The 22,369-nt window shown below is 39.4% G+C and overlaps 1 protein-coding gene across 2 annotated transcripts in view; it reads right to left on the reverse strand.

The window, feature by feature from the left end:
- The window catches only part of CERT1 (ceramide transporter 1), an 80,571-nt gene that overhangs the window by 17,140 nt on the left and 41,062 nt on the right, over positions 1-22,369 (reverse strand). For both annotated transcript variants that reach the window (XM_037373238.1, XM_037373237.1), the window contains exons 4-7: positions 14,063-14,170; positions 13,152-13,290; positions 12,058-12,141; positions 4,847-5,004 (exon numbers count right to left, since the gene is read on the reverse strand). In XM_037373238.1, the coding sequence (XP_037229135.1) occupies positions 4,847-5,004; positions 12,058-12,141; positions 13,152-13,290; positions 14,063-14,170 (489 nt within the window). The remainder of the gene's footprint in view (positions 1-4,846; positions 5,005-12,057; positions 12,142-13,151; positions 13,291-14,062; positions 14,171-22,369) is intronic.

Genomic DNA, 22,369 nt, shown 5'->3' on the forward strand with positions numbered 1-22,369 from the left:
AAGCTCAGGATCTTAACATCTAAAAGTAAAAGGCTAAAAGCAAAGCTGTAACTATAATTGCCTCTAGATAACATTACATGCTTTTGTATTAATTTTATTCTGGCCATCATCTATTTTGGTAACAGAAATTAAATATAGAACACTAAAATTACAATAATTAAGTGCGTTACTTTAGCTGTGTCCTTAAAAATAAAAAAATGTTTTTATAATAAGTTTCTTATTCTCAAAGGTTTAGAAATAGTTTCCAACCTTCAGAATGTAACATAACCCCCTGTTATTTAAAAAAAGCTACAAGGCTGGGGGTTATAGAGAAAGTTATTAACTTCGTAACACTGTATTCATCTCTAGTCAGACTGTAGTCACCTGTAGATTCAACAGATTCTACCCAACTTGAGCTTTTTTAATAGGAGAATTTTTTTAGGACAGCTGTGATTTTGAAATATATTTGCTTCAAGTTCAGCAGACATAAAACCATCTTGCATCTTTAGGCTAAGCTAGCTCTTAACAAGATAGAGGTCGTATAATTTTGTGAGGTCACGGGACCCTTACTAACCACCTTTGTGTATTGCTGTTAAGTAAAAGGCAGTTCTGAAACTACTGGATTGAGGAGGCTGGAGAGGAGAGCCAGATTACAGGGGCACTTACACTACTTGTAAAAAGCTCATTGATTTTAGCCACTGACTGAGATGTTACTCTTCCTCTGGCAAAACTGCACACCACAGAGCCAGAGTTGTCAATCTACTGACACGCAAATGACAGATTAGATGCTGTCCCTTTCAACGCTGCTAGATGGTCTTTTACAGGCATTGTAGCTCTAGAACCCTCCCAGCTAGAAAGTAAACACTAACAGTTGTGCAATTTAATGTAATTTTCCCCTCTAATCTCTCAGAGAAGGTATTCTGAACTTCATAATCTCACAGTATTTACTTCCTTTTCACAGCAGTTTACAATCTAGCCAAGAAAACCAGAAGTACAAAGATAAATACCATTCTCCTCCCACATCTATTTATCAAATGACTGAGCAATGTTTTTTGTTCAGGCCCACAGTTAGAGAAGATAACTCTAACAAAGCCACGTTTAACCACTGAAATAACAAGACAGAGGAGAAAAAAAAAAGCAGCTCTACAACTGAAGTGGAACAGTGTGAGCAGAGGTCTGAACACAGTCAACTTTTGTCTTTAAGGGTGTAGGTGTCATGGTGCTGGCCACAGAGGACTGCAGGGGTGGCCTTTGTGGGAGGAGGCCAGGGGCTGCCCTGTGTCAGACACAGGTGGCTCTCGCCAGACCTGAAACAGACCCACTGCAGCACACAGCTGAGTCCACCCACCACAAGTGGGGCACCTCTCTGAGAATGTATTTAAGAGCAAAAAACACCCCAGGGAGAGAGGAAGGGGGAGCAAAAAGTGAGAAAAAGCCCAGATGCCAAGGCCAGAACAGCAGGAGGAGCAGCTCCAGGCCAGAGAACATATCCACACTGCAGCCCATGGCGGGCATCAAGCCAGAGCAGAGGGACATTTCCTGAAGGAACAGTGTCCTGTGGAGGACTCACACTGCGGCACATTTTTTTTCCCCAGAGGACTGCTGCTGCACGGTAGGGATCTGTGGTGGTGTGGGGAAAAAGTTTGAGCAGAAAGGAATGGCAGAGATGAACTGTAACCCCCATTCCTTACCCCACACTGCTTGGAGCTAGCAAGCAGTGGGTAGAGGGGCTTGCAGTGAATGAGTGAAGCTGTGCTTGGGAAATTGGGGAAGAAAGCTGTTCTAGTGTTTGTTGGTTTGCTTCCTGTTAACTGAATCTTTTATAAATCAGAAAAGTGATTTTTTTCCTAAATCAAGAATGTACTGCCATGAAAAGAACCAGTAAGCAATCTCCCTTTCTCTTGACCCATGAGCATTCTCATCCTATTTATTCCATTAACCCTGCTGAATGGGTGGTGAGCAGCTGGACAAGCATCTGACTGTTAGCCAAGGCTAGCCCGCCACAATTGCAGATTATTTAATTAAAAATCTCCTCTTCCAGAAGGCCAGCAATTAGAGGAGTACAAATAAAAAGTAATTATTTTATATTAGAAGTATTTTACCTTGGGTGTGCTGTAAACCCCAGAAAATTTCATTGACATATGATTTTAAAAAAGTTTCAAGTTTACCAAAGCAGAGTAACTTAAAACCTCCAAGACTTTAGAAAACTGCTGGTATTTTAATTTTCGGGAAAAGAACTCCAAATAAGCTTGTGACGCCTTTCAAAATGTATTTACTCATGCTACACAAGGCATCAGTCACATGAGACCTAACATGTAATTTAGGATGAATTTGTTAACCCCGTGCAGCTTAAAACAAGTGCTTTACAGTTAGTCCCCAGAAGAAGAAAAAAGTTACAAATAACTAACCTAAATGAATTGAAATTATATAGTAATTATTATTCTGTATTAACATATACTAACTTAGGGACAAGAAAAATTCATCACTGGGTAAAATGCTGGCTGGACAGTTGAGCCTGCTGGTCACCAGTGGTGTTCCCCAGGGCTCAGCATTGGGGCCAGTTCTGTTTAACATCTTTCTCAGCGTTCTGGACAAGGGGATCGAGTGCACCCTCAGCAAGTTTGCAGATGACACCAAGCTGGGCAGGAGCGTTGATCTGCGGGAGGGCAGGAGGCTCTGCAGAGGGGTCTGGACATGCTGGACCGATGGGCCGAGGCCAGCTGGATGAGGTTCAAGAAGGCTCCGTGCCGGGTCCTGCACCTGGGTCACACCAGCCCCACACAGCGCTACAGGCTGGGGCAGAGCGGCTGGAAAGGGCCTGGTGGGAAAGGGCCTGGGGGTGCTGGTCGGCAGCCGGCTGGGCATGAGCCAGCAGTGTGCCCAGGTGGCCAAGGAGGCCAGCAGCACCCTGGCTGGTGTCAGGAGCAGTGTGGCCAGCAGGGCAAGGGAAGGGACTGTCCCCCTGCACTGGGCACTGGTGAGGCTGCACCTCGAACCCTGTGTTCAGGTTTGGGCCCCTCACTGCAGGAGGGACGTAGAGGGGCTGCAGCGTGTCCAGGGAAGGGCCACGGGGCTGGGGAAGGGTCTGGAGCACAAGGCTTGTGAGGAGCAGCTGAGGGAACTGGGGGTTTTCAGCCTGGAGGAGGCTCAGGGGGGATCTTGCTGCTTTCTGGAACTACCTGAGAGGCTGTAGACAGGTGGGGGTGGGTCTCTTCTCCCAGCTAACAAGCAATAGGACAAGAAGAAACGGCCTCAAGTTACTCCAGGGGAGGTTTAGATTGGATATTATTACTGAGAGGGTTGTCAAGCATTGGAAGAGGCTGTGCAGGGTGGTGGTGGAATTGCCATACCTGGAGGTGTTTAAAAAAACCACGTAGATGTGGCACTTCAAGACACGGTTTAGTGAAGGCCTTGGTATTCCTGGGTTAACAGCTGGACTTGATGATCTCAAGGGTCTTTTCCAACCTGAATGAGTCTATGATTTTATGATCCATGCACTAAGCAAAGTCTCGTCAATGTGAGTGAACTGTGTTTGCTCAGCCAAGAGACAAGAATGTTTTTGAGGGGGGGACCTAACAGTAGCCTTTCGGTACCTCCAAGGAAGTCATTAAGAAACAGAGCCAGACATCTTCACAGCAGTCTACAGTAGAAGCACGAAACACAACAGGCAGATACTGGAATAGGAGTTACTCCAAGTGGATATAAGAAAAATATTTTTTTCACTAGAATAATAAATGAGCAGTGGAACAGGCTGCCAAGAAAAGCTGTGCAGTCCCCAGCCCTGGAGATGTGAAACCAGGCTCACGAAAGCCCTGAGCAACCCAGCCTGATCTCAAACTGTCCTTCCTTTAAGCAGGAGGTTTGAGAGAAAAACCTCTTGAGGTCTTTAGCCTAAACTGAATTACCCGCCAATTCTACTAACAAGTTTCAAGCCTTAGATCTACTGTAAATTCCTCCAATGACTTAGATGAAGCAGTAACAAGCACTGATAGAAGTCTTAATACAGTTAGACAGGGCTAGACCTTTGACATATGAACAAAGGTGACCCAGGAGACAGGCTAAGGATTCAAACATGGAAGTACTTTGTCTGAATGCATTCTTTGAATTGTGTACCACTAAAACACATGAAGTAGGATTTAAAGTGTGACATACACACCACATGGAGTCATGTTAAATGAAAAATGGAATAATAGCTATCGGACTGCACAGGACACCAGCCATTGATGGCATGATTCTAGAAATCAAAGCCTGAAGTACAACCTAGTCATGCCTCCAGCACATCTCAAGAGATGACACTGCTCCTTTTAAGTTGCTATAGTCATTTAACAGGCTCAGCATGAACTATTGTTGCCATTAGAACAACAGATATCCTAATACCATGTTTTAGCCAATTAGCATAAAACATGACTTAATCTCCTAAAGGAAAGTAAATAATTGTATGTCAAACACATCTGAAGTTAGAACAATTTGTTCTCCTCAGTATTGTCAATATCTACCACAATTAAATTATTTCTGAGATTTGCACATTATTTTGCAAGCATGGATAATTAGGTCTCTTTTAGAGGGCTGCAAGCAATACACTTATTACTGTGCAATACTGTCAGGTTCTCTATAGGCCTGTATTTTTTATACCTACCATCTGAACAAGAGCTGGGAAAAGACAGACTATAATGAATAATGTTACTTTATCACCAATCAGGACAAGGCTTTAATGTTTTCTAGAAGTAGTAATGAAAACACTTAAAATTAACAAATGCTGTACATAAAAATAAAAGCAATTCCTGGAACAAAAATTTAACAAGAACTCATTTGAAATGTCAAGCTAAACCTTTGTTTTTCAACAAAAGTAAATGGAAAATGATCTTACCTTATCTAACCTTTTTTGCCAGCTTTCTTCACGTTTTACCATGAGTTCAATACAATGAGAGAGTGTAGCAAGGATCCCAGCAGTAGTTGCCTTGAAAGTTATAGCTTCTCCTTTAAAGTCTATGCCATTAATTCCTTTGGGTGTCACATGCGGAAACACTAAAACCAAACATGAATCATTCACTGATAGCTGCCTTTAAGTCAAACAAGCATTTTACATGTATGCTTCATATTACAACTCTTTGATGAAAATAGACTGGCTAGAAAGTTAATTAAAAATAAAAATCAAAAGTCCTAATAATTTTCAGCTATCTACAGGATAAGGAAAGAGGTTCAAAAGGAGGAACACATCCCTTCAGCTTCATCTTGCTATACTGTATTTCAATTCTGCTTGTAATGCTGTATTACTCTGCACTCTGCAAACCATGTGGGTGGAGGGAGTGGTAATACTTTGTAACAATAGCAGTTTGACAGCTTGAAGTGGGGCCTAATTAACACAGAGCAACCTTAAAACATATCTGATACAGCACTAGGAAAAGGAACAATTTCAAAATGCAATCAAACCCAGAATGTAACATCAAGGTTGCCTTAAGCAGGTAGTTACAAATTTAAAAAACTCAAAGCAAAAAGGTATAAGATAAAAGTATCAAATATGTTGAATTACCCAAGTACTGTGGGTTTTGAAGTTCCAACAACTATTTCGTGCTGTCAACCAAGCCATCTGTTGCTAAGGTTATTTAAAGAAGTCATTTAAAATGTGTGACAAAAAAGGGTACCTATTACATGTCAAACTCCTATGCAGATTGACATAATAACAAATCAAACACTACACATTAATGTAAAAAAATACTAGAAAGCAGAAGTAACACTCATGTGCAAGCTGACTGAGCCCAGCACAAAGTAACTCCTGCTATGTCATGGGGCAAGCTAATGCCTTACCATCTAGCTGGGTATCACTTTTTTACCCTAGTCTGTCAGTTTGTCAACCTATCACTGTCATAGTTTAAAAAGTACAAGTAATTATTTGTTTAAGTTTAACCTATAGCTCTCTGCAAGAGCAAAGCAGAGCTTTCAAGCAGTTGAGTTCTCGTAGGGAAGATAAATGCAGTTGCTGTTCTCCAGTGACAGAGCACAGTTATCTACACTTCAGGAACAGAGAGCAATCATCACATGGTCTTAAGCAGTGGTTCAAGTTTCTAGAGGTTTTATACACCCTTTTTTCAGAAGGAACCAAACTTTTTCAGAGAGATGACTACAGGCTACACACTACAAATACCTCAAATAAGCATACATGCTACAGTAGAATACAGCTTATTTGTTTCATGTTAAGAATATTCCCTAAAAGGTAAAAATGATGGAGGCTGGAGAAAAATAAAAATCTGTTTCAGAAAGAATAATGATAAAGCAGCTCCCCCTCCCCCTAATAGCTGCAGAGGGACCATGCGGGAAGCCAACGCTGAAAGTGGTATAAGCTGGCAAGGAGGCAATACAGCAGATTCCCCGAGAATGATGAAAATTCCACAAGAGCTTCCCATAGCACTTCATGACTGAAAAACACAGTTTATATTAATAATGTGTCCTGTTGGTGTAGACCATGCTCATATGCAGGCTTATCAGCACAGCTACAGTGCTTACAGATGTGATTTTTTTCTCGTAATTATGCAACACGCTAGACATGCTGAAGAAACTACTACTGGCTGCAACACTATAAAATCATTCCAGAAATCTCTGTGGAAGATTGTAAGGCAGAAGCAGCAACACAGCTCATTTCCTGGAAGAGTACCAGCTTTTTTCCTAGATACCTTTAGGTCTCAGCTATAGCTCATTAATACTTCCATACAGTTTCAGTCATCATATATTCAAAGTCATTCTTTAATGGCTAGTCTCAAAGTAGCACTGATACATGCAGAGCTTGCAGTTTTCAAGACAGTGTCCATAGTTTCTTTCAGCCATTGTAATACCGGGCAAAACCGACCTTGTTGCAGGAAGATGCAAAACCTGTTTCTTTGAAGAGATGGTCAATCAAGAGATTCCTTATGATGGGAGTATCTTAATTCACTCCTAATGACAGGAGACTTTTGTCTTCCTGGAAGATGTCAAAAGATGATCTCGAGCCTCACCTCAGTAACAGCTGAGCTTCAGCACATTAGAAGTATTTGTCAGGAGATTCTCTTATTTAGAGAGCGCAAACATCTTTCCTATTCCTTTTTTATGCTTTTTTCCTGTTAGCTACAGATTTAGTGTTTCCAAATGAAATCTGGCATCAGAAGATCTATATGGTTCAAGGTAAAGGCCGATAGGAAAGTGTTCTTACCATTACTAGCTTGGTGATCAAACTACATGTAGCCAAGTGAAAAAAGCAGCAGGATGATTTTTTTTCCTGCTTCTAACTTCAATTTCAACACCTTCCAAATGGTTCCTTTTTAGTTATCCTGTCCTCTAAGCATTTTACTTTATTTCTGATTTTTCTTCTCTTGCCTTTCATGTAAAGGATTCTTCATACCATGCTTTAGCCTTCAATAGCTCTTTCGTCCTGCTCTTCTACACCTTTATGTCTGTTAAGATAGGTCAGTTTTCCCTTCTTGTTCCTAACATTGTTTGTAACTGTGATAAACGCAGTCATGATTCATGTCAAAAATAAAATGTACTGTGATAAGTATAATTGTTGTACCCTGTGTAAATCTGGGACCTGTATCGCAGTTGTGGTGAGTGGGCACGTGTGGTTCTCCTTTAAGACGACATGATGGCTTCCCTTTCCCCTGAGGCAATCGCTGCCTGTAAAAGCCCGCCAAAGGAGATAAGGTAAGCAAAACCACACCACGCCAGAGAAGGCCAGAAGGCCTGCGAACGAGACAAAGACCTTGAGATTTGAAAAAGCGCGCTAAAGGAGAGCCAGTAGGAGGAGAAGGCATACCCTAACGGCCCAATGGGGAAAGAGCGGGACGAACATCTGGCGAGAAGATTTGGTCAAGATCCGGGCATAAAAGGCGCTGCTTTTAGGACTCAGGTGTGTGTGTGGTGGAACTAATTGAGTTCTCCATGCACCCAGCGCTGTTTTTGCTTAGTTTCTCAACCTAAATTGATTGAACCCAAAATAAAATTGTTTTAATTGTTATCGTTTATAACATAACACTTCCACAGATGTGTTTGATCAAATCTCTTTTCCAGTAAAACAGCAAGTTATTTTAAAGACAGTAGATAGAAAGAAGTTCCTTTATCTTTCCCATTTTATGCCACCTTAACATCTTATGTCACTAAAGTGAAAAAACATTCGAGTGCATGACCATTTATTAATATGAAACAGAACAAGGTCTTAAAAGATTAGTCAGGATGAGTTTGGTACAATGCTCTGGGTGATGCTTCGTTTAGAAAGGAATGTACTCTGAATAATTAGAAAAGATAAGGTGGGCACCTGAAGGAGATAAGGAGACCATCAAGTCAGAAAATTGCTGAACAAAGAAAATTGAAAGGTCTACTCCACCTAGATCCCACCTATTGCGAATGGAATGTTTAGGTGTCAAAATCACATGAGTACATATGTAAAGATGTTGTGCGACCTCTCATGAAAACTGTATAAAATACCTAACTTTCCACTGAAAACAAAATACCTAACTTTCCACTGAAAACAAAATACCTAACTTTCCACTGAAAACTTGTGAGCTAATTTGTCCAGTGTGAATCAGCTAGCTCCCCAACGTTGCATGAAATAAACACCTTTGCTGCTTAAAGACAAAATTAGTCTGAGCAGTTACTCTGTGCCGTTTTGGCATCAAATACCTACTGTTGCTTATCTTCTGTGGACAGCAGTAGGATCAATTATGCTTAGTCTTCCAATAAGAACAACCCCATTATTTCAGCAACACATTGATGAATATTCTTCCTCCATTCAAAGCACAGAAATCCAACATAAAACCCACTGTGGTTTACATTGAATTTCTCTCCTTAAGCTTGTGCAGCACTTCCATCTTTATAGTTCCAGCACAAAACCACCTTCCATCTTCAAAGAGGTTCCCTTAAGTAGGTTTCACCTGCTCTTCATATTCTTACATAACTTTAAATCAAATACGCTCATTTTCCTAAGCACATGAATGGGAACACCTCGTGATCATGATTATATGTTCTTAGTGAATAGAGAATGCTGTACCACTTATCTAAAGGATGACACACCTATGTTTAGTTAAAAGTCGGGAAATGTCTAAGGACCCTTATTGCCACATGATGGATGTACAGACTGCTAAGTCCTTGGGTTGGTTGTCTTTAGAAGGGATATTTTGTCTTAGATTCTTGTTGTACATGCAACATGGCAAAGATGAAAACTTTAAACATGGCCGCTAAGGAATAGAGTCTGCGTAGAGACAACTCCTCAAGGACATTGCGCAGGCATGAGATATGTAAATGAATTCTCAGAATTGTAATGAATATGTAAACAATTTCTTGGAAAACTAATGAATAGGTATGAGTTGCTTGTATAAATGGGGGACTGAAAAGTCCTCTCTGTGTACATGACTTTGGTGGAGTGATCCCCCATGCACCCAGCGCTGCCGAATAAAGATAACCTCCGCTCGCCTGCATATTACTGATTCTTCAAATCATTAGAATCTAGGATTCCCAATGGGTAAATATTGCTCAGCCAATCTCTCCCTTGGTGTTTTGTACATGCAACTTGTTTCATTTACCAGATATTAACTGGAAAGTGACCAATAAATCTGAACAACTTCACAGTATTCTTCCTAGGTCTTCACTCAAATATCCTAGAGAACAAAGAAAAGAAAACCCCTCCCTATCCAGAACTACTTCTTCAGAGTTGTTGTACACAAATCTCCATAGTCATGTTAACTTTCTTCTCCCACCCAGGGGAGGTGCAGAGGAAGAAATTTCAAAAGACAATGTGAACATAGTTCCCTAAGTCAGCCTTAAATAATGCTTCGAGCATTGGATTGGTGCACTAGTGGTTTGAACAGTGGGCTCAAACACTGTTTCGTATCATAGTAGGCTGACTAAGAGGTTGAACCCATGCTTCTCACTTCCTGCAACAATGACTGCTGAGCAGCTCCGCAAAAACAGGAAAACACTTCTCAGCTACGGTTAAAAAGATTGTTCCAGTCCTTCCAGGACTGAATAAAGACTTCAAAAAGTGAACCTGAAATTTGAGAAACCAAAGAATCTTAACAGCTGATCTGAGACTAAGCTTTAGAAAAGGGGGAAGATGAAGTTAAACCTTTCATTATCAGTTAAACCGAGTAGTTCACTGCCCAATACATGGGCATGGCTGCCTCAACCCAAGACATCTACTTCCCTCACTGCGCCACTTTCCACTTATGATTCTCCTTTAGGGCAGAGACTCTAATTTTTCATTTGTAATCAAGCTCTGCAGCACTCTGCTACTAAATATTTAATGGATTTAGCTCTCAGAAATCAAAATGAGCCACAGAAAAACTGAAATGGAGATAAAGCTTTTCAAAGAAATAATTGATGGAAAATAAATTTAATGCAATCAGGAATCGTAACTGGATTAGTTCTGTAAAACACAAGGGGCTGCAGAAATGTTCTGCAGTGAGCGAGTTTATATACAGGTACCCATTCTTAGCATCTATGTCCCCCTAAAGACTTGATACAGAACTTTTCACAAGACAAATGTGTATCACTTCAAATTCCTATTAAACAGGTGATAAAAAAAGGGAGTGAACTACTTCAAATTTAAATATTCTGAGATAACCAGATGTACTAAAAATACAGACTTTCCTAATGACATTCCCCATATCATATGTGTATATATAGCAGATACACTAGAAGAACGTAGATAGATATGAAGAGATGTTCTAAAGGTAAATTAAGCTGAAACTCCTACATGATCCACAAAAATTAAGTTTGACAAAGACATCTCCTTCAAAATGAATCACACAGTGAAATTAAACTCTTACTTAACATTTTTTTAGAGAAGACTTTTCTGAAATTTGTTCTGACAAACTAATGTCCACAAAAAAATGTACATTTATATACACAATAGGGTTAGTGGAGGTTCGTGCAATTGTGCATTTGCTTACAGGTAGGCATTATAAGCTTGTTTAACTCTAGTGATAAGAGGCATGAAAGCCTTACGCGAAACCTCTTTTACACGCTATTTAACCTCTGAAATCACTGTTATGATTAATTCCCAGTACAGCAAGCCCCCCTTCATATAATTGAAAAAAAAAATCTAATCATATGATGAACTCTGAAAGTATCCTGAAAGCTCCTTCCATTCCCCTTCCTCATAACAGTTTTGGCTATGCTCTAGAACAAGTAAGCTTTAACACATAGGGGCAACAGCCAAACAAAAAGAAAACTGAAGACACAGAAAAGGCTTATTTTGTCCATATATTTTCTAGGTTCTCGATTAAAGTTTTTACATTTAAAAAACACTTTTGACTAGTCTTTGGGAGATTACATGAAATTTGAAACTAGAGGCAGTGCAACTTGAAAATTTTGTGAATCTAAGTCTAAGAAATACCTTAGGACTAACAGAAGTGTAAATAGAGAATGTAAACGCTAAAATATTTCAGCCTTTCTGTTGTTTCCTGACTAAGAAGAATGCAAACAGATTTTAAATGTACCGACAACTTCTGCCAGGCCAGAAGTATTAGATTTCTAGAACAACAAGACTTGCACGAGTTCTTCATATTTACTGCATGGATCATTTAAGATTAAAAATCATAATATCAGAAATGTTCATCATAACAATGGAAAATACAGCAAAAAATTGCTAGAACTATGACGAATGAGAATCAGTAACCCTTGACTTTAACCATTATGTAGTCATAGAACCTGGGAAAACCATACCAGGACATACCTAACTAGAAAAGCATTGTGCTCGAGTACACACCTAAAGCAGGTAACACTTGCAAGAAAAACTGCAATTACCTGTTCCAAATCTCAGTTCCCACACCTGAATGACATCTGTTTCAACAGTATTTTGTAGTGAAAATTGCTTTGGACACAGAACAGGAAATTCCAGCTTGACAGGCTTGCATTAATATTTGTGTGAATTAAGAAAGGCTTAGAACCATGAAAAGCAGCTAATGAATGACAACGTGAGTAAGAACTTCCTGTCACATACATTTAAATAACTACTCTTGCCATTTTCTTCTGAGAAAAAATATAAATATCCATGTTCTGCCAGGCTTATCACACCATTCATATGAATGTTCAGTGAAAAAGTTGGAAGACACTTACACTTTTCCTTACTGCTGTTGCTATTATGTACAAAATCCCCATCGGAACGCACTGTAGGGAAATCATCTTCATCGTCTTCTACCACTAAATTTGAGAAAGAGTGTGTTATGGGAGTGAGAAAGCTTTTCCAATTCTTTAGTGTGCAAGAAAGAATTAAGAGCACCTTCATGGCTAAATGACATTTAAGAATTTTTTTCCTATAATAAGTCACAAACACCCTGCCCTCTCCCCCCTTTTTTTTGACCCAAGACTTCTATCAACATTAGTGTCAGAAAGCATTAGGATACTAACATTTGCTCAATGTTGAAGTTTAGCACTTGATTCTATGGTAAATACTCTATGATAAATCAACAGTATTTTGGTGTTACATCTGGATAACAAGGGAGCCATGATTCAGCAACTATCTATTATTTACACTAGGAAGTTCACCAAGAAGTGTAATTGTACTTACCTACCACTTTCTTACTAGCAAAACTTTCAGGTAACTTGAACAGAACAAACCCAGAAATGAATATAAATGCCTCAGGCGTGTGTATGGATACCATAAAAAGCTGTGCTTTGGGAAGAGCAATTCAGAGATATGTAGACATCCACATGTGAGTCTATTAGGGCCTCAAATGTACATTCAGTGCTCTACTTCCAGCCCATACATCTAAGGAGCATTCATTATAGCAGCACCTTTGTCTTTTTTAAAGAATGTACTGTTCATATCAAACCAAATATCCTATTGTTTTTTTGTTTTGTTTTGTTTTTTCAAAAGAAAAGGTAAGAGACACAGCAATGAACCTGAATTAATCTTATAAGGTTAAACTATTGTTCTATAATATCAAATGCTTAAAAGAGCATTTCTTTTGTACAGCTGACAGCTACAAATTAATATAAACTTAAGCAGATTTTTACAGGTGGCCAGCTTCTGAAGTGGAAGTCGTTAACACTATGCAGAAATAGCTATGATTGACCCCTATAATAAAGCATAAATTTAGGATACGTATTTTATTTACATGGCATCAGATGCTATAGTAACTATTTCAAGGGCTATTACTGTGTAAAAAGCTGAATGTTACAGAGGTAAGAGTTTTCAGTTACAATTTTACCTTTATCCCTCTGGAGTTCATCTTTGGAAACTGCATCTGCACAGGCATCGAAGTATTTCTGTAAAGTATCAACTTGTCTACACAAGATATCTCTGAAGGTTTCCATTTCTGCAAGCTTCTCACGCAAGCTATGGCCCTTCTGAATATACAAGAGAAAAAAGCCTGAAATGCTTCTAGATACTCTGCAATAGTTCAATGTATAAATAAATAAAACATTAGATTTCTGCAGCTATGAAGAACAAACTCAACACCACTATGGACATCTTAGCAGCAGCTATGAAATGCTGTTAATATTAGAAGAGTGCAAGAAACTGTATACAAAGTGTTCCTTACTCATTTTGTCCACTAGTGTCAATTTTTCCTTGACTGCTACTTCACAGCATTCAATATCAGCTTATAAAATGTGATCTTACATGCTCCCAACTTTATGCCTATTGACCTGAAAACAGTCAGCTCTAGTTCAGGATCTTTATTCCTGTCTTTACTCGCCTTTCTTTTGTTGATTCTCTTCTACTCTCCCAGAAGTACAGCCTGCTCAAGTTCATGTGTTAAATACATACACACATGAGACAAGGAAAGCCGTCATCTGTCTATCAGGTTAATCATATTTATTAAGTCATAGAATCAGCATTCATTTAGAGGGCCTGCTATTCTGAGGAGTAAGTGAGGAACAGTTAATAAATGCTCCTACAGGTTTTGATTTTCTTGCCATTGGGAAATGACAACAGTTTATGATGGACAACTGCAAAGCAGCGCAAGCGAGCTTCCTCTATGATGAATTACTAACACATACAGTAAACCAAATCTGTATTTTTTCCATAATTGTGTGAATGAGGCTTCACATATATTCCTTCTTTTCGAGTTGCATGTGTTATTTACACACCAATACTATGAAAACTTTATTCACTAACCTTGAACGAAGAGGTGGATGTTGCAGAGTATCCACTTGCTCCAGAAACAAGAGACACCATGGAGCCATGGCGTCGTAAACTTGATTCTGATCCATATCCTGATTCCGTCTGAAAAACAAACCATGCACAAAACTAGAGTGCTGAGGCTTTTAATAAAAAAGAAATTATGAAAGCAAAACTCATGTCAGGAAGCAGCAGGGGCTTAACTCAAATTGCACCTGCATATTCAGGATGTTGACACAGCATCAGTAAAGTTACTATGAATCTACTTTTTTGTTATTGTAGTCATCTGTAAAAGATTAATTATCTACAACTGATTATATGCCTGCAAAATAAAAAGGAAATACATATTTAAGGGTTCAAGAAAAGGACAATATTCCATTATCTTGCTTTATGTAATCCCTAACAATCAATTTTCACACAGCATTCAAAAACCTACAGTACTCCACAATTAATCAGGGATTAACATGGTTCAGTTTGAAGACAATCAGTCTCAATCAATCCTTCCACTGGTTCATATAGTGCCATTTTATTTTTAAAAGCAACAAAACAGATCACAGAAAAACAGACAATTACTGCTGCCAAGTTCTTCTTTTCCTTTTTCCAGGCTTTTGTAGCCAAATTCATTATACTAGACTGCAATTACTTTTTACACTTGAAAGAATTCTACATAAAGCAAGATGAGATACTAAAATCAAGAGGGAGAAAAAAATCAATAGTAACTAAATAATGAAAAAAGAAAAACATGTCTATTAAAATAACATTTAAAAGATCTTAAAATACAAAGTTTGACAAATTTCCTCACAAATCAGAATCAGATACTAAGGAACTGCAAGAAAAATACTTCCCTAAAGGTTAACGTAAATGGCCTGTGTATGGCAGAGGAGAAGAAAAACACTGAAAGAAAATGTAAGAAAACCAGATGGTTCAGAGCAACAATTAAAATACTGTAAATAGGTATGTCTGATTCAAGCAGACAGTGACAACACTGTAAAAGACTTTTACCAAAAATATGAAATTCTGCAGTAGCACAGAAATTCAGATGGGGCAGGGAAAAGGGGATGAAACAAATGATACAAAACAAGAAGCAAATTCTAGCTATTGTACTTTTTATGGAAAAATTGAAAGTGCATTGACTTGAAGGCAGGAGAGTGCTGACAGAATCATAGAATCATTTAGGTTGGAATAAACATTTGAGATCATCAAGTACAGCCGTTATACCAGCACTACCAAGGCTATCACTAAACCACATCCCAAAGCACCACATCTACACAGTTGTTTGAAGGCCTCCAGGGATGGAGATTCCACCACCGCCCTGCACAGCCTCTTCCAATGCTTGACAACCCTCTCAGTAAAGAAAGTTTTTCTAGTATCTAACCTAAACCTCCCCTGGACTAACTTGAGGATGCTTCCTCTCATCCTGTCACTCATCTGGGAGAACAGACCCACCCCCACCTGCCTACAGCCGCTTCTCAGGCAGCTGTAGAGAGCAGTAAGGTCCCCCCCCTGAGCCTCCTCCTCTCCAGGCTAAACCACCCCAGTTCCCTCAGCTGCTCCTCACAAGCCTTGTGCTCCAGACCCTTCCCCAGCCCCGTGGCCCTTCCCTGGACACGCTGCAGCCCCTCTACGTCCCTCCTGCAGTGAGGGGCCCAAACCTGAACACAGGGTTCGAGGTGCAGCCTCACCAGTGCCCAGTGCAGGGGGACAGTCCCTTCCCTTGCCCTGCTGGCCACACTGCTCCTGACACAAGCCAGGGTGCTGCTGGCCTCCTTGGCCACCTGGGCACACTGCTGGCTCATGCCCAGCCGGCTGCCGACCAGCACCCCCAGGCCCTTTCCCACCAGGCCCTTTCCAGCCGCTCTGCCCCAGCCTGTAGCGCTGTGTGGGGCTGGTGTGACCCAGGTGCAGGACCCGGCACGGAGCCTTCTTGAACCTCATCCAGCTGGCCTCGGCCCATCGGTCCGGCATGTCCAGACCCCTCTGCAGAGCCTCCTGCCCTCCCGCAGAGCAACGCTGCTGCCCAGCTTGGTGTCGTCTGCGAAGTTGCTGAGGGTGCTCTCAATGCCTTCATCCAGATCATTGATCATCAATAAAGATATTAAACAGGACTGGCCCCAGTGCTGAGCCCTGGGGAACACCACCCGTGACAGGTCACCAACTGGATGTAACTCCATTTACCATGACTCTCTGAGCTCAGCTGTCCAGCCAGCTTTTAACCCAGCATAGAGCACACCCGTCCACACCATGAGCAGCCAGTTTCCCCAGGAGAATGCTGTGGGAGATGGTGTCAAAGGCTTTACTAAGGTCCAAGTAGGCAACATCCACAGCCTTTCCCTTATCCACTAGTCCGGTCATCTTGTCATAGAGATCAGGTTCATCAAGCAGGACCTGCCTTTCATAAATGCATGCTGGCTGATCACAGAATCATTTAGGTTGAAAAAGACCTTTAAAATCAATCATGAAATCTAACCATTAACCATGCAAGATGCATATAAAGAGTATTAAAAACAGGGAGAAAGGACAAAAAGTTGTTTGATGCGTGGGTTAAAACTGGAGGATTTGGACAATACTGCAATGTGTGGGACAAAGTATGTATGTTTGGGTTACAAAGGAGCAGTGGCAGAGAAGCAGAAGTTTGGGGAAGTGAAGGCATAACCAAAAAGAAAAATACAAGTCCCCGAATTCTCAACAAAATTCCTCAATGAACAAGACTGAATGATACTATCCCACGAAACCAAGCAAGAAGGAGCCAAGAGTCAATTTTTATCTGGCCCATTTAAAGACCGAGGTACAAGACAAGAAACCACTGGGGAAACAGAAGAGAAATAGAATGAGTATCAAAAGTAGAAGTGGAGCTGAAAAATGAATGACCAAGAAATTGAGTACCTTTTTCTAACTGTACTTACAAGTCTAGATAGAAGGTGGCTAATTGGTCATGAACTTGATTTTTTTTTTCTTTAAAACAGGTACTTGAAATTCAAAAGATTTAATGAGGCACATCTTAATTTCACTTCACAAAAAATCAGAAATACTGCAACATATCTGAACTAGCAGAAATAGAAGTTTATATTTAATGACAGCTTAGACTGAAATGAAAAGTTTTCTTATGAAGCCATACTATAAGGATGTATTAATAATTTAGTAATTTCTGGTATAAACCATGCATTTAAACTATTTTATACTGAGCAAGAGTCCTAGAAAAATAGCTACACAAGTGTAGCAATCAAAGTGGTAATAGTTCTACTTTTTAAGAATTATTCCTGATATGTGTTTTAAAGTATGGCTTTAAAATATCTATTGGAATAGACTTTTCCTTAAAAACACTCAGTCTAAAAAAGCACGATGTATCCAATATATTTCAAGTGTTATGCTTTGGTACCTGGCTTTGGTAATGTATTTGGGATATTGGATCATATTTTGAATTGCAATGCAATTCAGTGCAAAGATTATAACTTTAATTCACTGGGTTGTAGTTTTAAGCATAACAGAAGCCAAAAAATGAAGCTTTAGGTTTTTTTTCAAATATTGCAGTAAGGGCTTTTGGCTTTCTTTAATGGCCTTTAAGTCCTCCAAAGGCTTGACAATTAAAATCAAAGTGGCTAAGGGAACAAAAGGATTTTCTTAAAAAATGGAGAGTTTTGGGCATACTATTATTTTGTTTCAGAAGTGTTTGATAAACATAGACCTCAGAAGAGCATTTTAAGTCACACAACACCTTGAGGCATGAAACATTTCTTTAAAGATTTCCTCTAAATGCAAATCTAAACAAACTTCACTATTCTACTAGTAACCTCAGTATTTATTAAATATGCTACAAATATTAAGATGACTGAATGTGCTTTTACTACAGTTTGACAGTGGGAACTCATTCAATTTTCTCAGTAAGTTTTACACACTAGGAAAGGTAAATTTCATTTTATCAGGATATGACTTCATGAACCAATTTATTTTAAAATGAGCCAAAATAGCCATTGCATTGAGGTCAGAGCATTTTAACTAAGGACAGCAAATATCTTGTGATTGCTTTCTCCTTTAAGTAAGAACCTGCATTTCAACTTACAAAGTAAAACTTGCTCATTTCTCTATCTGAAGTTTTAATCTGTCACATCTTAATAGTACTACTTAAGCTTACAAGAATAGATGCAATCTTAGAAGCAGAAAATCTGGTGACTTATATTTTACATTTGATTTAAATCATTTTCTTCCAGCTTTACTCCTACAGTTAATGCTCAGTTAATTTAGTTCATAAAATAAAAGCTGAGGGTGAAAAAACACCCCCACTTCTTTCCATATCATTATGTAAGCTTGTATTTTTTAAGGTACCTTTGACTGTCATTTATGCTTGTGATTAATAATTCTACTGAACAGTTTATCTATGCTTCAGGATTGTATACAAGACAGCCATATATGGCTCTCAGCTGTATACAGCTATCAGCCTGCAAACCCAACCAATAGAAGGGTGCTACATAAAAAGCATTTTGGCAGTTTTAACTGTTTGCAACCAAGGAGCAAATTCAGCAGATGGAACAGCAGACAAAATTAATCCAAAGCATGTGCATTTACAGACCATGTTCACAAAACTGTCTTAGACAATTATGTTTTAATAGCCAAGGAGAAAAAGTGAAAATAACATCAAGAATACTTATTTGTCAGAAGAATCAGAAAACAAGTATTCCTTTACAACTGCTACAGAGACAAGCCATCCAGCTCACAGCAGACACATGCAAGCAGCTTAACACAAACAATGAAAGCATGCATCATGCAAAGCCCCACCATTCTACTACCGCAACATCTAAACGAGAGCAGGTCACTGCCGCATTTATATCTTGCAAAGCAGATCATCATTAACTATTCACTGCAGAAATACTCAATTACATTGAGAAGAGGAGTGTTGACACAAGCTTCTTCTGTTTACACGATTTTTGATTTCCCAAGATAAAATTCAGAAAAGCAGGTAAAAGTCTATGTGATAGATGCTAACAGTCTCCACTTGTAAACAAAATAACTTGCAGAAGTTGTATCAATTCATACTACCAAGCATTAGCGCTAAGTTACCACACTCAGTATATAGATGCAGTTCTTTTAAATTCCATGCATACATAGTAGCTTCAAAGCTATACTAAACCAGCATTTGTTAGTTCATTGCAACACCTTCAGCTTTCTAAGGTGGTGCGCAAAATCCATTAATCCTTTCGTTATGACAGATGAAAGAGCCACATGATCCAAAGCTTCATGTGATTCTTTACTGGAGCAGCTGCTGCTATCAGCAATAAGGCAGTATGTCACAAAAGTCGCTTTCAGTAAAACAGCTAAGTATTTGCAGAATCATATTGCAGAACTCCATTATGGCTCACACTGATCTGCTAAAGTAGGTCAATAATACTCTTGAGTAAAGCACACTCACAGGAAAGCTCCCTCTTAAAAAGAAAAATCAAATAAAGCAAATTATTCTCCCATGTCTTCAAGGAATTAACATTGATTATGTTTCAGATCAGTGCCTGTCAAGCACTTCAGTGTATGTTAGTCCACCAAGGCAGATATTTTCAGTTAGCATTATAAATTATTTATTATTTTTACATAACACAAGCAGCAGGCAGCTCCTCCCTCTTAAGGCATATGGCTCACCCTAGGAGGTGATGAAACAGACATTAGGATACAGTGACTCTAATCACGTTCTCTGCAGTTACTTGTGAAAAATCCTACTAAAACATCCAAGAAATCAAACCACAGTATCTTACGAAAAACAAGAATGCAGAAAAAAGTAAAAATGCAAAATGAAAAGAACTATAAGGCCCTACGAAAGACTCTGTGGAGACTGAGCAGACAAGCTCTGTAAAACATAAATGTCCCAAGGGCTATTTTTAGACTTGCTACACATACTTCAACATATATTGAAGAAAGAAGGGTTACTGCTAGGACAAGCCATGGAAAGGCTACCTAGGGATGGCTGCAGACAGACACTACAGGTAGAGCAGTTCAGGATGCACTTCTGAGGACTGAAGTTAAAGATACAGTTAACATGTGTCTGCAGGTCTGACTTTTCAATTGTTTCACAGCCACTGACAATGCAAATTTAAGGTTTCAAAACCAACGTAGTTATTAGCAGGAAAGCAGAGATGAGAATTTCACAGCTCAGGTCACTGCAGCTGGGTGATGATTTCCCTACCTACAGCCCTCCCAAGCACAGTGCAGGAGACTACTTAGAAAGCAAAAAAGCTTGTAACATGATCTTTGCAACTGCAGAACCAGGTAAAGATATGTAGAGATGTTTTTCCTTCAACAGCGATAGATGGTGCAATTCCATACTAAATAAACACACCACACACAGGAGGAAAACACCAGGCATTCTGAATTGAAAAATAAGTATTTGACAACTGAAAAAATAGAAACTATAGCAATATAGCCCCAAGACTATTGTAACTGCTATATTCACTTGTTGAATCACCTCGTGTCTTTACTTCTCAAACTCCATATACTTTTGCTAAGTCACTGTGTGTTGCCTGCAGACAATAAAGCCTCCAACAGCTGCATGAGCTAGAGCAGTACACAAGCTTATAAGCCCTGAAACCACATACTGCATTCTGAAGAAGGAGGAAGGGCTGTGGTATCAATACAAATTATTGCAGAGAGAATGCAAGTTGACAAAGGGGCAGCCAAAGGTAAATGACTGGACTTTGATAATCTTTATCCACATACTACACACCCATGTTTAATTACATGTACGTATACTGTTATTCTATTAATTCTCTTAACTGTTAATGAACACAGGAAAACTATTCAATATCTTTAAATGCTGAGATTCCACAAAAGCTGAACGAAGAACAGCCAGGACACTCAGCATGGGCCAAGAGCCCACAGAGGTGAGCAACAGAATGCCTTTACCATCCTATTTCTGAGGCTTGGGAACCACTATATCAAAGTGTGATTTTTACAGACTAAAACTGCTCCCTGAGCAAAAGCACCAAACCCCAAGCTGACAATAACTGCATTCTGCTGTATACTGACTTAGTAAAACTAAAGCAGCTTGCACTGTACAGCAAGACTGGGAGAGGGCTCCCTTTTTCCCTCCTATGAACTTGGGCTGTCAGGAGAGGGACAAGTAAGATCTCTAGAGCTGCACAAGAACTAGAAGTCTCCACTGTGCTATTAGACACTGTCAGGAAAAGCACTGATGTTCTAGCCTCACCTTCCAATGCAATGAATTAAGTGTTCTTACTTGCTTTAGTACTTTGAAAGCTAGAGGGAATAGTCATAGTTTAAAGACTTAGTTCCTTCAAATACATATTGCTTGATCTTGGTTTAAGGACAAACCTTGCACAACTGTGCCTTTAAAAAGAACAGTTCTGATCCTAACTGAAAGCACCTGCCATATCACTCTTTTTAACAGTTATATAACATTACATAGTAGTTAAATTGTATTTAATGGTTACACTAAATATTGCTACATAATTGCTATGTATAAAATAATTTTATCCAATACAAATATTAAAATCACTAAAATGGTAACAATCATATAAACTATATATTTATATTAATTAATAAAATCAATAACAAAAAATAAAATTGCCAGGGACAATGCACAAAACACTAGCAGGCAGAAGAGCCGGGAGGTGGCAGGAGCCCGGGAAGCTGCCTCTGAGCGCTCATCCACAGAGCAACAGCTGGGCAGAGGGAGAGCTGCGTCCTGCTAGGACAGAGCACACAGCCAGAGCCTCTAAGCTCGTACCTACCAACAGTCTCAAGGACTAAACTACACACTATGTTCACAGTTAACAGACATTCAGGTACTATCTTTCTTATCCTTCAAAGCAGCAGTAAGGAATGTTTACCCCTTACTTCAATTGGGGTGTGTGTGTGTTTAACCTATGTAAAGTTGTGAAGTACTACATTAATATCACCTCTGTACAGAAGTGGAAAAACACATCCACAGTCAGTGTTAGACTGAAGAATCTTGGGCTAAAGACCGTAACTCGATTTCAAAGGAGACACCACAGTTGAACAGCAGGGCTTTTTTCACCTTTGCAGAAAGTTATTTGTTGCAAGTCTGAGCCAGTTTTGGTCCTGGAATTCAGAAGATTTCACTTCACTTATTCAGAAGAAACATTTTTATATCAAGTACCCCTGCAATTCAAAACACAGGAAGAGATGGACTACAAAGACTTTTACAGCAACATAGAACATATCCATCAGCAGGCTTACCAATAAGCAGTAAAACAATCAAATACTTCTGAAAAAACCACAAAGACCACTAAATCTCTTGTTTACCTAGCACAGTTAACAGTTTCTTGTTATTGCTACACACACAGT

This window comes from Falco rusticolus, chromosome Z (genome assembly GCF_015220075.1).
Source record: "Falco rusticolus isolate bFalRus1 chromosome Z, bFalRus1.pri, whole genome shotgun sequence".
NCBI lineage: Eukaryota > Metazoa > Chordata > Aves > Falconiformes > Falconidae > Falco > Falco rusticolus.